Raw genomic sequence first — 15,313 nt, 5'->3', positions numbered from 1 at the left:
GGAGGATAAATCTCACAGAGTAATGAAGGTTTCACTGCCATTCTAATGATGCCATTCTGATGGTGCCATTCCACCTCAGGAGACAGGCTCTCCACCACAAGCATGAGGTGCACACTCCCCATGGGTGTCAGCAGGGAAAAGGGACCCGTTGGTCCAAACAAGCTGCTTTAATCCCATTTTGCACAACCCTCGTGGTCAGGCTATGCTCAGCTGTGAGAGCTGGGATCTGGTTTGCTTTGATAGCAGGATGAAAACTTTCCATGAGCTCTCTCCATAGCTGTGGATGGACAGGAGGTGTTTGGATGCTGTGGGCTGTGGGTGACAACCTCTGTGGTTCTGAGCTGACCCCAGCTCTTCCCTGGGAGTCTCGCTCAGAGCCAGGAGACAGCTGGATTTGACTTGCCTGTCCCTGCAGATTGGAGCTTTGGGGTTGCCTGCAGGGTTCTCTCCATGTGGGGTTTCCATGGGCTGGTGCCCAGCTGTCAGCACAGCTCCCTCCATCCCAGCTCACAGAAGGGGCTGGTGGGGATCCTCCCGGCCAGCAGGTTCACTGACACACATCTCCCCTCCTTTCCTGTGTGTGTCCAGCCCAGCTCCTATTCCTGACAGCTGGCAGTTTTAACAGTCCTAGAGTGACTCTGATGTTTTGCTGTTATGAACAAACACTTGCAGCCAAGCCAAAGTCAATTGCCAGCTCTGTTGGGAGAGAGGATCCAGCAGCAGAGGAGCATCTCAATTCTATTTCTGGTTCACTGTACGACCTTGCAAAAAAATGACAATATTGGCCCCAAATGGGCTGGGATGAGGTTTGGTGGCTGTTGCCGATTAGGAGCAGGATGTGTTTAGACTCCAGGCATGTTACTCCCTCCAGACCTTGCACTCACCCTCATGTTAGTGACTCTGAGCACTCTGCTGTCATGGGCAGTGGGGTTTCTTCGCTGCCTGTGGAGGAAAAGGCAGCCCTTGCCATCCCTTAGAGGAGTGTGAGGTGAACAGCACCTTCCAAAGTGCACAGGGCTACAGATGTGGCCCTGCAATGGTCACAGCATATCCTGCCCCCCTGTTCCTTTATCCCCTGAGGACAAACATGCCTTGACTGCTTCAGGGCAGCCCAAGAGCCCAAAAAGTGGGGCTCTTGTTCCAAATAGGTGCTCCAAGTGACCCCCAGGCCAGACAACTAACACAGACAGACATCAGTTGACCAAAGCCAGGTTTGATGGGGCCCTGAGCTACCTGAATTAGTGGGGGGCATCACTGCCCATGGCAGGGCACTGGATCAAGATGATCCTCAAGGTCTCTTCCAACCCGAACCATTCTATGATTTTATGATCCTACAGCCAAACATCCCAGTTTGCATCTCCAGTTTGCAGGCTGTGGAGCTCACAGTAAAGACTCCTGGCACAGCGATGGGGAATTTACTGACTCAGCTGGGGATGATGGAGAGGGAATGTAAAGACTGACTGACTCAGAAGGGGGGAACTGCAGAGTAGCCCCAAGAGAAGGAGGAGGAAAAAGGAAGGCCGACAAAACTGTGCTGTGAATTTTTAAAAGCAGTCAGAGATTGTGCTGTGAACTCTGCACAGCTTCTGTCAGTGGCATTATGGTAATGTTTCTGCACAGCTCTGCATCCAGAATGGGAGCAACCAGCAAAATCAGCATAAACTTGAGTAAAGTATCCTGTGGGAAAACTAGCTCTGAATGGTGTTGGTCCTATGGAGAAAAGGTGGTTTTTGATTGCTGAATTCCTGTAAAAGTTCAGATGGTTCAAAAGAAGGGTTAGACAGTAAATGATCACCTGAGCACATGGGCTTGGGGCTGTTACACTTCCACAGGAGAAAAGGGGTGTTTTACACTCCCAGGCTGTGGGGCCAGAGGGGCTTGGCTTTGGGGCACAGCCTTTCCCCAGCTCTGTGCCACCATCCAGCAGTGCCTGTGCCTGGAGGACAGCCCTTCCCACCTTGGCTTGTCCCCCCACTAAATGCCTGGCTGGGGCCCCTCTCTCCAGGGATGGGGAAGGGCTTTGCTGGCTGCAGGAGAGCTGCTCCTGTGGCGTGACCCACCTTGGAGCCCCCACTGCAGCACCTGATGGGGCCCCTGACCCTGCAATCCCTGCTCCTGGGGATATTGAGTTTTCTGTTTGTTTTGCAAGTGTAATTGGCCAAGACGCTGTGAAGGGAGGAGAGAATGCCCAAGGGAGGGGTGTTAAAGAAATAGGAAAACATTATTTAGAGTGTTTTAAGTCAGCGGTTTCCCTTATTAGTACTTTCACGGTGAAGAGGAGCCACTTTAGGTCTGTGCAGTTGGATTGGACCACCTGGTCCAGGCTCCAGTAGCCATCCATGCAGATGGATGAAGTGCCTTGTGCATCCCCTTGGCATCACCTCTTCCAAGACATGCACCCCCTTCTTGGCTTACAAATCTCTGGCTCCTTATGTCCTGCTGCAAGAAATATGCAGAGAAGGAGAAGCCTTATATGAAATATTCAGTTTGGGGGCATGATCCTCATCCAAGGCAGGTGTTGGACACAAAGGGAGATGATTGAGAGGAGATGGGGAACACCAGATGTGGGATATTGCCAGTGCCAGGGAGGTGGCACCTGCATGAAGGGCTTTGCCATTGTCAGCTCCAAGCATTCAGAGCTTCTCCCTCCACACACACACACACACACAAAAAGAATCAATAGCATCATTTTTGAGAAAGGATTATCTTAAACAATCCCATGGTTAGGAGCTTCTTCATTTGCTCCTGGGCAAAAATCCTTTAGGCTTCTCCTAGCTCACTTTCCCAGCCTGTCAGGGGGTCAAACATGGAGTTAAATGAGAAATCAATCTCATGATTGCAGGAGCCAAGGTCCAGAGAGGAAAAACCCAAACAAACCATAAATCATAACAAAAGAAAGTGCCAGCTATTCCCAAGTTCCTGATAACATCATCAGAGGTGGCAACACCAGACTTCATAAAAAGCCTGGCTGAACTTTAGGGTCAAACAATGGCAGCTCTTTGCTTTGTCCATTTGTCCCTGCATGCCTGGGGAGTGACGCGTGGCTGACCGTCCTGGCCCGGCCGATGGCTATCTGTGCACGGCCTCCCGATCCCAAAGTGACCTGCACTAGTCCCGAATGCCTGAAAATCTGAAAATCTGAAAATCCCAGCATGGCCTGCCTGGAGGTGGTGATGCACTTACATTTCTGATTTCTCTACACAAAGTGCTGCCTGCCCTGAGGGAGTGGATTCTCCCAGCACCCTGCAGCTGTGTTGCTCAGCTGGAAGTATGTTCTTGTATATTCCTGACTTTTCTCACTCGCTGTGGCCCGGGTGCAGTTATTTTTTGGTCCTAACACTGTTGCAAACGGATCCCTCCAAATCTGCACCGAAGTTACCCTGGAAGGTTTCGCACAGACAGCTGTAGCACCAGGGTGAGAATGGAGCCAGACATGAAGCAACCTGGAATTTCAGGAGTCCATTCCTCAGCCCCTGTCCCACGGGAATATTTTTCTTCTCATTTCTCAGTATTCTATGGAACAGGGTATTTTTCCTCATTTGCAGCTGGGTGAAACTGGGAGCCCCCCTGGAGATAGGCAGGGGGGAAAGTGTAGGGAAGATCTTCAGGGAAAACCTCATGTGATGCACTCACTGTGAGACAGACACAGCTCAGCCAAAGCAAACTCCCTGTGACAAAAGGGACCCTCTGTCAGCCTGTGGATAAAGTCCCTTGCCAGGAGAAAGACAAGGACAGCTCTCCTGCCATGGTCTTAGCTGAATTGGAGCAGGCTGTGTGCTCCCGTGAGGACACAGGTGCTGGTGGCTCAGTCCCTGGACACCTCCAGGGTCACTGTCACATTTCTTTCTGCTCTGCTATTTCCAGGAGCTCACGAATAGATTGTCCATTTCGAGCCAGACTTGAGAGAGGTGTCCTAGAGGGAGTTTTTCTCTTGCAGGCTTGGGAGAATTCAGGCTGCTGTAAGGAGAAACCTCCTAAGTGCCTCTGCTGAGGGCTGCATGAACAGTACTAGATGCTGGTGACCCCGTTTAGGCTGAAAAAGACCTTAAAGATCGTTGAGACCACCGGTAAGAAGTGAGTCCAACATGAAGCAGCCCAGCCTGAAACACCCTCCACCAGAGAAGAGCTTTAATTGAACCTCTGGCTCAGTGTGTCAAGCCAGTCTGTAAGAAAACCACTGTTGGCACCTCTGAAACTACTTGTGTTTATTTGGCTGATGATTTGAAGTTACAAAAGAGCTTTTGTTGGTCCCTACTTGTCACTAAACTGTCTCCGGCTTCTTTGGGTGGTCATTTGCACAGGTAACAGCAGCACCTGCCAGGTCCGTGCCCAAGCAGCCCGGCCAAGCTCTGCAGCCTCCGGAGGGGAGGAAATTCCCGATTCCCAAAGGCTGCAGAGAGGGGAGGAGCTGCGGGGAGAGCAGGAAAAGCATCGGAGTGTCCCGGCAGGAGAGCAGCACCTGTGAGGTCGGGGAGAGGACCAGGACAGGAAGGGTTTGGAGAAGAGAGAAGGCTGAGCAGTGGCCAAGTTAACCCTTCCCATGCTGGCATTTTCCAGGCGGCGAGCCAAGTGACTGCTCGGGAAGATGGATATAACACATGTCTGCAGTCTCCAAAGGGTTATTAACTCTGCAATAATGGCCATGAAACTTGGCTTCTTCGACATACATTTAAAATTGGGAAAAAAAAAAAAACAAAACAACACCCCAACAGCAGAGGGTGGAGAGGAGGAGAGGGCTTGTTTCCTAGGAACTGCAGGGCCAAATCCACCTCTGTGATGGTGAGAGGAGAAATCTCCCCCTCCCCACAGGCTGGGAGCAGGGGAGCAATGCAACCACCACGACAGGACCACAGCCCGCTCCTGCCACACACACCTTATCCTTATCAGGAACAACTTCAAGGCATTTCTGAAAAGTCCATGGTGTTCAATTAATGTGTCTCACTGGAACTTTGGAATTTGGATTCAAGAAAACCACCAGTGCTGCTCCTCTTTTGTTGTGTGGGTACCGCTGTGGGGCTTGTCCCTCTCTCCTGGCTCCAGGCCTTGGCAACACTGAGGCCTGCCTGGGATGTTGCCCCTGTCCTGGGGTTTGCAGCCTCTTGGGCTCCTGTCCAAATGCTCTGGAAGTCTGGGATGCTCCACTGGGATTATCCCTACTCCAGTGTAGTCTGTGCCAGCCAGCCCAGCCACTGAGCAAGTCCTTCCATGCAGTAAGTTACAGACTTCTCTTTATTGGTGCCTCTCTTCCCCCACACTATTAAATTTATTCTTTCTCTGTATTGTTATTATTTTTCTGGCAGAGGACTTTGGAAGGTGGGAGAAAGGATCTACTAAAAAGTTTAACAAATCTAAGCCCCCTCGTCAAACCCTTTCGAGGCTCCAGCTCCAGTCCCTTAGCAAATGAAGTCAGCTGGTGGTCTGGGTTTAAACGTGCCTGATGAGGGCTCAGGCCAGCTTTGGCAGCTCACAAATCAAATTGCCTCGTGGTTCTCGGGAGCAGAGGATTGCCACGGGTGGAAGAGCTGTGGGGGAGCTCTTCCCCACTCTGTGCCAGCCAGGGCCCTGGCCTTGGAGGGAGGCACTGAAATCATTGGTTCACAACAGGTCAGGAGGGAAGTTCAGGCTCTGAGGTTTTGTTTTCTGTGTTATGTTACACTACTGACACAGAGCAAGGCAGCCCCAAACTGAGATTTTGTCTCACTTGAATAGGTCTGGGCCAGTCCCTTTGCTTTGGTAAATTCTTATTAGAAGCAGAGTGAGCCCTGATAGAGAGAGTGGGAAACACAGAGCTATTAAAACTCACCTGATCTCATGTTAATAAAGAGTTTGAGCCACGGGTCTTGGCTTACTCTGATTTTGCCTGCTGGGAGCTGCTTGCAGGTCCTCAGTTTTGCTCTGGCTGCTGACCACAGGTAACATCCTCTACGTGCCACCCCACTGGAGGTAGGAGGGACTTTCCTGAGGCCACAGCAGGAGGTGGGACATGCTCTTGTGTCCGTGAGGTGCTGCAGAGGCCCCGTGCAGGGCAGGGCTTTCTGAGGTGCTACACCAGCCCATGGTGTGCCATGGGGATTCCCTTGATGCCTGGGAAAAGCACAGCCAAGAGGGTGAAGAGCTGGAGGCAGCTCCAAGGCTCTGACTCAAACAGCCTCTCTCCTTGTACAGGAGCAGCTCGCTAAGAAAACGTGGCTCTTGCTGCCTGTTCAATGCCTGGAAGAAGGAGAATGGTGTTAACGTGCTCATGTCTCTCAGCAGTCCTTTTCCCGGCTCCAAACAGCCCTTTTCTCAGCACTCCCCCACTGCCTGCCCTCCCTGGGATGAGCATCCAAACCTAATTCCGCTTGTTTGCAACTCAGAGCCATTCCTGCTGTTGTCAGTACGGGGCAATTCTCATGGAAATGCTGCAGAGAAATCTGCCAGACTCATTCACACTCTTTTATGGGTCTTCCTTTGAATTCTTCCACAATTTCAGGAACAAAGTTGCAGATTTTTGCAGAAGTTTAAACTCTAGGACACTGCTCTGCTGGGCTACCACAATGTAAAGCTGCTAACAGGTTGGATCTTGACTGCTTTCCATGACTCAACCATGCCAGGAGCACAGGATCCCATCCAAAGCCCACCAAGCACAGCAGAAACCTTTCTTCTCTTGGAAACCACCCTACTTCTTTCAACAGCCCCTGTCCAGACTGAGTTCTCCTGGTCCCTGCACAGCTGAGGACACGCAGGATGTGACCCAACCAGGTGGGAAGGAACTCCAGTGGCTGCAGGACCTCAGTGAAAATGGGAATTGGTAGCAAAAACGAATTTGTATATCTGTTAAGCTTTATGCACTTGTTTCTTATTTGGGAAATAAGTATGTGGGATAATTTCCCAAAATCTGTGTGTGTCCATATACTGTGGTCTGGGATGACCCTGCTTGAGCAGGGAGGTTTGGCCAGATGTCCCTCTGTGGTGCCTTCCAACCTAACCCATTCTATGATATGGCCAACCGAATTTTTTTCCTGGTCTTCCAACCCTGGCATCGGTCCTGCAGCTGGCACTGGGAAAGGAATGGGTGACTTTCTCAAGCGGGCTGCCATAACCGTGTCTAAACTCAATTAGTGATGAGGGAAGGGAGATGAAGGAAACACGACGGGACTGCCCAGCGGCGGGATGCCGCCCGTCAGACCCCCTGACCTGGTCACGATGTTGCCGGCGGCCCCGCGGGTCCCGAACCGACACCGGGTCGGAACCGACACCGGGTCCCGGAGCGGCCCCGCGGGTCCCGAACCGACACCGGGTCCGGAACCGACACCGGGTCCCGGAGCGGCCCCGCGGGTCCCGAACAGACACCGGGTCCCGGAGCGGCCCCGGGTCCCGAACCGACACCGGGTCCGGAACCGACACCGGGTCCAGGAGCGGCCTCGCGGGTCCCGAACCGACACCGGGTCCCGGAGCGGCCCCGCGGGTCCCGAACCGACACCGGGTCCCGGAGCGGCCCCGCGGGTCCCTCACGGCCCGGGCCGGGGCAGGAGAGGGCGCCCCCTACCGGTCGCCCGCGCCCACGTGCGTTCCCCCCGAGCGGCGCCGCCGGCGCGCAGCCAATGGGGGAGCGGGGGGCGTGTCCCGGCGGCCACCGCCGCCAATGGGCGCGCGGAGCCGCGGCGGGGGGCGTGGCCGGGCGCGCGCCGCGGCGATCCCCGGTGCCGAGGGCGGGCAGGGCGCACTCGGGCCCCGCTCCCGTCGCCGCGCTGCGCGCTCGGCCCCGCCGCCGCACTACCATGTTTGACGGCTGCCTCCTGCCCCTCGTCGTGCCCTGCCTGCTGCTCTGCGGACTGGACGCCGGCACAGGTAGCGCTCCCTGCCGCCCCGGCTCCCCTTCCCCGGCGGCGCTGACAGGGTCCGACCCCGGGCGGCAGCGTGCGGGCGCGGAGCGCAGGGCACGCACCGCATCCCCTGCGTGGCCGCGGTCCCAGCCCGCGGGGTGAATTGCTCCAGGCTTTTGTATTTTCTTTTCCTGTCCTCCCGCTGCTGCTGTAGCGTTCCATGTGGAAAGCTGCTGACTGTCCTTGGCTGCTGCTGCGGCTCGCTCTGCTTTTCCCCTTCTCCCTGCAGATTTTTATTGGGGTTGGTGAAATGCGATGCTTGTGTCTGAGCTATATATATCTATTTTTTTTTTAATGATACAAGTAGCTTTAGCGTTTGCTCTATTCCTCTCTTCCCTGCACGCTTCTGTCTCTACTATATGTGTATATAGAGAGAAATAAATCGCCGTGCTCCGCTGGCTCCATTGTCTGCGCAGGTTTCCAGCGCGGGGCTGTCTGCGCTGAAACCCGAGCGCCGGGCTGTCCCGGGGAGCGGGGGGTGCCGCAGCCCCCGGCCGCCCCGTCGGGCCGCGGCTCCGAGGTGCGAGCGCCTGAGCCTCTCTCCTTCTCGCCTGCAGCTGGCGGAGCGGAGCTGGAAATGGTGATCCCCGAGCGAGTGCCGCTGGAGAAGATCCACCTGCTGCCGCCCGGAGGGGATCGCGGCGGCCCCCGGCGCCGGCGGGCAGCGGCGGAGCAGGAGGAGGAGGAGGAGGAGGCTGTGCTGCTCCGCCTGCCCGCCGCCGGCGCCGAGCTGTACCTGCACCTCCGCCGCGACCTGCGCTTCCTGGCCCGGGGCTTCGCGGTGGAGCGGCGGCGCGGGGAGGCGCGGCGGCCCCCGCGGGAGCGGCTCTGCTTCTACTCGGGACACGCGCTGAACCGCAGCGACTCCTTCGCCTCCCTCAGCACCTGCGCCGGGCTGGTACTGCCATCCCGCCCCGCTCCGCTCCCCTCCTCAGGGCCGGTGCTGCCATCCCGCCCCGCTCCGCTCCCCTCCTCGGGCTGGTGCTGCCATCCCGCCCCGCTCCGCTCCCCTCCTCGGGCTGGTGCTGCCATCCCGCCCCACTCCCTCCTCAGGGCCGGTGCTGCCATCCCGCCCCGCTCCGCTCCCCTCCTCAGGGCCGGTGCTGCCATCCCGCCCCGCTCCGCTCCCCTCCTCAGGGCTGGTGCTGCCATCCCGCCCCGCTCCGCTCCCCTCCTCAGGGCTGGTGCTGCCATCCCGCGCCGCTCCCTCCTCAGGGCTGGTGCTGCCATCCCGCCCCGCTCCGCTCCCCTCCTCATGGCCGGTGCTGCCATCCCGCCCCGCTCCCTCCTCAGGGCTGGTGCTGCCATCCCGCCCCGCTCCCTCCTCAGGGCCGGTGCTGCCATCCCGCCCCGCTCCGCTCCCCTCCTCAGGGCCGGTACTGCCATCCCGCCCCGCTCCCCTCCTCAGGGCCGGTGCTGCCATCCCGCCCCGCTCTCCCCCTCAGGCCGGGTACTGCCAGCCCGATGAGGCGGCATGCCTGCGCTTCACCTGCCCTCAGGGAAGTGACCCTCCTGTCCCCTTGCCTCACTGTCCCCTCACCTCCCGGGCCCTGCTGAGCATTGCCGCTGTCCCATGGTGGGTGTTCTGCCCACCCTGGCTCTCCCTGTGGAGCTGCCTCAGCCATCTCTGAGGCGCCTCAGGCCCTGCGGTTCCATTGTGGGTGGGCGGCAGAACCCGAGGGTGGAGGAGCGTCCTGGTGGAGAGAACATTTTGTGTCACTGTCCCCAGGCATGGGGCAGGTGGCTGTGTCCCGCTGGGGGTGATTTGGTGCCATCTTGGCTTGATGCTGTGGCAGCTCTGCAGCTGGCTCTTCCCAGGCTCCTGCCGTCGGTGTTGGGGTGTTCACTGGGAGCTGTGCTCAGGGAGCAGCCGGTGCCCCAGCGTGGTCAGAGGAGCATTCCACTCCAGGGTGCTTGTCCCACCACAAGTGTCAGGATTTCTCTGCCCCAGGCTGTAGTTTCAGGTGGCTCTGCAGGGCTGGGCTCTCCTCTGAGCATCCTGGTAGGAGCAGGTGATCTTGTGTGGGACAGAAAGTTTCTTGGTGGTGGAGACTGAGATGCTTAAGACATTGAGCAGTTTGCAATTATTGTTGATAACTTTTAAAGTACTTGAGGAAGTCAGCAGGGCATTAGGCAGTGATTCCCAGCAGATGGTCCTGGGAAGTGTGCCTGCCAGAACAGACCTGATGATGGAGATTTATCCTTAAACCGTAGTGAGAAGCAGTTCATGCTCTGCCCTCGGGGCTCCAGCCTTCGTTCCGGAGCCATTTGAGGGCGCTGTGCCTCAGGATTAAAATAACCCCAACAAACAGAGATGCTGAGGTCTGAGTGGCATTGGAAGTTGAGTTCCACCAAGGGCAGCTTAAAACTAATATCTCTAGTTCAAGCCTTAAGTCACTAACAGCTCTACGCTTTTGCCACCAGGCGTGTTTTGTTAATCTTGCTGGGCTTCCAAAGCTGGAAAGCACAAACAAACAGAGGAGGAACCTTTAAAAAAAGAAGAATGTAGTTGTAGGCACAGTATTAACTGCCTGAGATCAGGGAATGGAGGAGAGGGAGAAAAAGCTTGGCAAAATTCCCAGTAGAAAAGCTGAAAAAGAGACAAGACTAGTTAGTCTTAGCTCACTACTCTTCAAAAGTGAACAGCAATCTTGCAGTACCTGTTTGGATCATGGCAATTCTAAGCAATGGCTAAATTGACATAACTGGGCTGGATCAACCTGGGATCAGTGTGAAAGCTGCTGGTTTGTGCCAAAGTCCCATGTGTTAGTGACAGTGTTGGTAAAGCTCTGCTTGCCTTTGCCTGTGCACCTGGTCCTGGCAGTGCTGAGTGCTGTGGGCACGTGTGTTGAGAGAGAGGTGTTTCTGCATGTTGGGATACTCCTTTCCTATTAGAGGAAAGGAGTATTATATATCCATTCATCCTCTTCATTCAGGTAATCACCAGGAATGGGAAAGGGCTAAAAGCAGGTGCATGGTACATTTGTGTGAGTTAAGGTTAAAACACCCTTGTGAGCTCAAAACTAGAGACCAGAAAACTCCAGTGTCCAGGATTAGCTTGAATTTAAGATGGATGAAACTAAACTTAAGATGAACCTCATTAATTACTGAAATGGTTTCATTGAAATAATCCATACCACCATGTAGATTAACCTTCTTATTTTAGCTGAGTGGATCATTTTGGTTTCTTAAGTCTGTCTTTAAACATGAAACATCTCACATTTTAGGCTGTTTTCAGTGGTTACATAGACTTTTGCAGTGGCCACACTAAACCAGTATACCTGTAGTGAAAGCTGTGTAATGTAGTGGTAAAATGTTTTCTGGAATCAGAGGAATCAAAAGTTTGCCCCAAATTGTCTAGGAGGTCCTTAATCTGCCATGAGTTGACCTGAGAGCAGGTGACTCTAGAGCCCAAAATGTTTTGCCTTCTAGTCTAGCAATTTAAAATACTAAGACCATCACTTAAAAAAGAAAAAGTATTTTGATTTTCCCATTACTTCCTTGAGCCCTGTTTGCTGCAGGAAGAATAAGGCTTTGCCCTCAGCAGCAGCTTCACAGGTGGGACATGGGCCAGACCTGCTGGGCTAGAGGAAAGACCTTGGTAGTGGAAACCTTGCAGCCTGTTTGTCCTGGCATTTGTCTTATGAGCAGTTCTAGTGCTGCAGTGGGGGGTTTCCTGGAAATTCCAGCAGGGGAATGCTCATTGGACTCTTGACTGGGTGATCAGGACTTCTCCTTCAGAAAAGCTGGTTGCTAAGAAGTAGAGTGGGCAGTAATGCTGTGTCCTGATCTCCAGCTGGCTCAGGCCCTGCTGTAATCATATTCTCAGCAATGCCATAAATCATACCAAAAGTGATATAAAATGATCAGGGCAAGTGGAGTTCTAGTAAAAACAAAATCCCTGACACAGTGGCATGAAAACTGAGCTGCAGCCAGACTGAGCAATTGCTTCCTGGTGGTGGTATCAGATTCCCAGTGTGGCATCTGAAGGTTGGGGTCTGGTTTTTCAGCTCTGCTGGCAGATGCTGCTGTTAACCAGTGTGTGGCTGCTGCAGTTCCTGCTTTGGGAAGGCTGGCCGTGCTCTCAGAGCTCTCTGAGGTCAGAGTGAGGTGAGGACTGCTGTACCCAAGGTCTCACCATTGAGGTGCAGCCAAAGTGACTCGTGTGAGGATGCTCCAGCCCTCCTGTTCCTCGTGACAAGCTGGGAATTCAGCCTAGGCAGAGGCACAGGGTTCCTGGAAAGTGCTGCTGCCTTCCCCTTGGCAGCACCGGCCTCTGGGGAGTGCAGCTGTGCCAGCACTTGGATTCTGGCCACAGCTCAGGGCTGCACTGCCCTTCCCTGCTGCTGGGCACTCGCAGGCAGCTCTGCAGCCCCTGGGACCATCACTAGAAGACAGCAGCTAGTACAGGAATTTTATTTTTTGGTAAGTTCCAGCTTTGTAAGGCCACAGTTGAGTCACTGTCACATGCTGAAGTGCTGGACTGCAGCACCAGCCCCTTAGAGCAGCTGTAGGCTTTTCATATTTCTTGTACCTATATTTTGGAAACAGAGTTTTAAGAGGGTCATGAGTCCATCTCAAAATAAGCATTATACTTAGAAATGAAAAGAAACCCTTGAAAACTGTTCAGGAACAAAAAGGTAACAATCACTGGGATGCATTTAGAGGCAGAGGTTTGATTCTAAATAACTTCTCTTCCATTTTAAAAATCCAGATCTTGGGTTCAGGATTGCTCTTTGTCTTGTCTCTAAGTAAGGTGACTTATCCTTCTCAGTTGAAGTAAGAGAAGAGTTTGTGCCTCCCTTCTGTTGAGACTAGTTCATGTAACATTTTCACACCCCAGTTTTGTTTCCTTTGAACTTTCTTGTGCAGACTGGATTGGTGGAAGTGGATGATGCACATTACAAAGGCTCATGGAGTGAGAACAGTGATTTTTTTTCTTTGTAGGGTGGAATAGACTAATTGAACCTACACCTTAAGAGATGCACACTGGATGTTGGAAAAACCTAAATATTTTGTAGTAATGACTCATACAATCTACTCAGAGAAGAAAAGGGCTTATTTTCTTCCAAGCTTTGTGTACATTTGCCTTTGTTAAACTTCCTGCATCTCCTGGTGGACAAATCTTCCAGCCTGTTAAAATATTTCTGAATAGTGGCTCTTCATTCTGGTGTGTCCTGTTCACTTGAGACCATCCATAAACTTCGTGAGGGTGTAGATATAGACAAGTTGGTAAGAGCATCCATCTGGACTACTTCTTCTAAGGTCTCTGAAGTCCCACTGATTTCCAGGCGGGTGTGAGTGCCTTGCAGGACCTGGATGTCCAGATGTGGGTTTCGATCCTGTCTGGAAGGGCAGTGAGGGCAAAGAGAACTGAGCAGCCTCCAGGGAATGAGCAGTAACTCCAAGGACTCCTGGTAAAACAGTAAATCTGCTCTGTCCTTGGGAAGAAGAGGAACAAGGATGCAGAAGAGGCCGCAGTCTGGCAGAGTTAGGCCAGTCTGGGTGTCAGGGGCGAGCGAGTGATAAAGATGAGCACTTCCCTGATGGCTCATGCTGTGCCATGGGTACCTTAGGTTGGTGAATTGCCAGTTTCACTGCAGAGGGAGGTGCTGCCTGGTTCAGAGCAGAAGCTGCAGCTCGGGGAGCTCCATCCCTGGCCAAGGCAGTGTTTTCTGTGTGTACCGGGGCCGTGCTGCCCTTCAGGTGACTCGGGAGCCTCTGCTGCTGTGGGAAGCAGGGCAGAGCAGGCGTGTGGGGATTAAAGATGATACAATTTTCCCTGAGGAAACCTTCAGCTCCACTGAACTCTCCTGTCTGGGAGAGGAGCTGTCTGGCATTGCTCCATAGCTGGGCCATGAGCTGAAAAGTTAAACCTCTTAAAATTACTGTGCTGGGTTTCCTTGTGCTGGGATTTTCTTTCCTCTTCCACAGTGGGCAAGAGGGAGAACATGTTGGGGTTTCCTTGTTTAGCAGAGTTGGAGGCCAGGGCAGATATTCCTGGTATGGTGTGCTCTCAGAACTGAGTGTAAACCTGACATGACTCTGGAACAAGACTTAATTTAATGCTCTTCTTTTCAATTTGCTTGAATTGCACTTTTAAATAATTACCAAGCAATGCTGAAACATGGTTAATAAGGGTGGGACTAAAACCCACATGAAGTTTATTGAACTGTATTTGTGGGTTGTTTTGTTCTTCACTTTAAACATTAAATTCCTTTTAACTTTGAGGAAATGGTTAAACAACGATTTACAGTGTAACAGTTGAGAAATTGAGAAGGGGATGGAATTTGTCAGATGTTTAAATCTGTTCTCTTTTCAGCATGTTCGCATGTATGTAACTAATGAACACTTAGGAGCAAGAGAAAAATCTGTTAAAGATTCAGCATTTCACAGATCTCCTTCAAAGATGTTGTGAAAATAAAAAGGGCTGGAAAAACAGTGTAACTGTTGGAGAATATTAACATGTGGGAAGGTCGAGAACCATGTGCAGAGAGCACTGAGAATTTGGATCCCTGTTTTGAGCAAGCCCTGGAACTGCAGTAGCTCCAGCAGCACTACCAGGGCACAGGGACAGAGCAGTGAAGCCAAGGAGGCAGGATGGGGTCATGCAAAGGCTGTATTACCACTGTCATTCCAGTGACACAGGAGGACCTTCCTCCTTTCCCTGTTGTCACTTGGCCCAAGAAAAGCTCCGCTTTTGGATGATTTGTAGCAGAGGAGTAGCACAAGAGTAGAACACAGAGTGAGCAGGTTGCTTGAGTGACCCCTGTGTGTGTGAAACCCTGGATAAGAGCACATGGGAATGTTTTGGTGGTGAGCAATGTTGAGCTGACTTTAAAATAAGGATGTGAAATATCCTTAATGTGAAAGATCTTGCCACTGTTAAGCATAGTGGTGAGTGGGGCTGTAGTGGGAAGTGTGGATTATTGTTTGTTTTAATCAGCTTGTCAGTCTGCCTGCCTTTGGAGGCTGAAATCATTCCAGCCTTTCCTGTTAGCAGAGCTGCAGGGTTCTGTCAGCTGCATGGTCTGGCAATACCAACTGTAAAATTAATGCAGATGATGGTGAACTCCTGCACTCCTCTGAATTTTTGGGTTCCTGTGTCTCAGGTCCTCCAGGATGGTGGGGCTGGGCAGCAGCTGCTTTTCCCAAAATTCAGCTGTCCCAGGATCTGGCACTGCAGCAGGTCCTGGGCTCCCACAGGGAGAGAAGGATGGGAGGGGAGTATCCCAGCTTTTGATATGCATTTCACCAGGCAAATGGGAATTGGCAGATCCAAAGCACTTCACTTAGTTGGAATGATTTCCTAACATGTAGGAAAAGTAGCTTTGAGGGTTACATGGTCTTTTGTACTTTTACTTCCTTATCTTCAAAATCCAAAGCCTTCTGCAGTCCCTCAACTCAGACAAGAGAAGAAAAGCACAGAGCCTTTGTCCAGGGCTGAT

At 52.9% G+C, this 15,313-nt stretch overlaps 1 protein-coding gene and 1 long non-coding RNA gene across 2 annotated transcripts in view; one reads left to right on the top strand and one right to left on the bottom strand.

Annotated features, from left to right (window-relative positions):
- Window positions 1–5,211: 5,211 nt before the first annotated feature.
- Window positions 5,212–7,324, bottom strand: LOC128813151 (uncharacterized). The gene is made up of 2 exons (XR_008438931.1): window positions 7,177–7,324; window positions 5,212–6,210 (listed from the first exon to the last, which is right to left on the bottom strand). It is a non-coding gene; the product is annotated as an uncharacterized LOC128813151 (long non-coding RNA).
- Window positions 7,325–7,750: 426 nt separating this feature from the next.
- ADAMTS17 (ADAM metallopeptidase with thrombospondin type 1 motif 17) overlaps window positions 7,751–15,313 on the top strand; it is a 156,915-nt gene continuing 149,352 nt past the window's right edge. Inside the window, exons 1-2 of the mRNA XM_053987950.1 lie at window positions 7,751–7,830; window positions 8,423–8,763. Coding sequence (XP_053843925.1) covers window positions 7,761–7,830; window positions 8,423–8,763 — 411 coding nt within the window. The 5' untranslated portion in view covers window positions 7,751–7,760. The remainder of the gene's footprint in view (window positions 7,831–8,422; window positions 8,764–15,313) is intronic.

The sequence above is a fragment of the Vidua macroura genome, chromosome 12 (assembly GCF_024509145.1).
Source record: "Vidua macroura isolate BioBank_ID:100142 chromosome 12, ASM2450914v1, whole genome shotgun sequence".
In the NCBI taxonomy this organism is placed as follows: Eukaryota; Metazoa; Chordata; class Aves; order Passeriformes; family Viduidae; genus Vidua; species Vidua macroura.
Note: the sequence above shows the minus strand (reverse complement) of the source record. Positions and strands in the feature narration are given on the sequence as shown.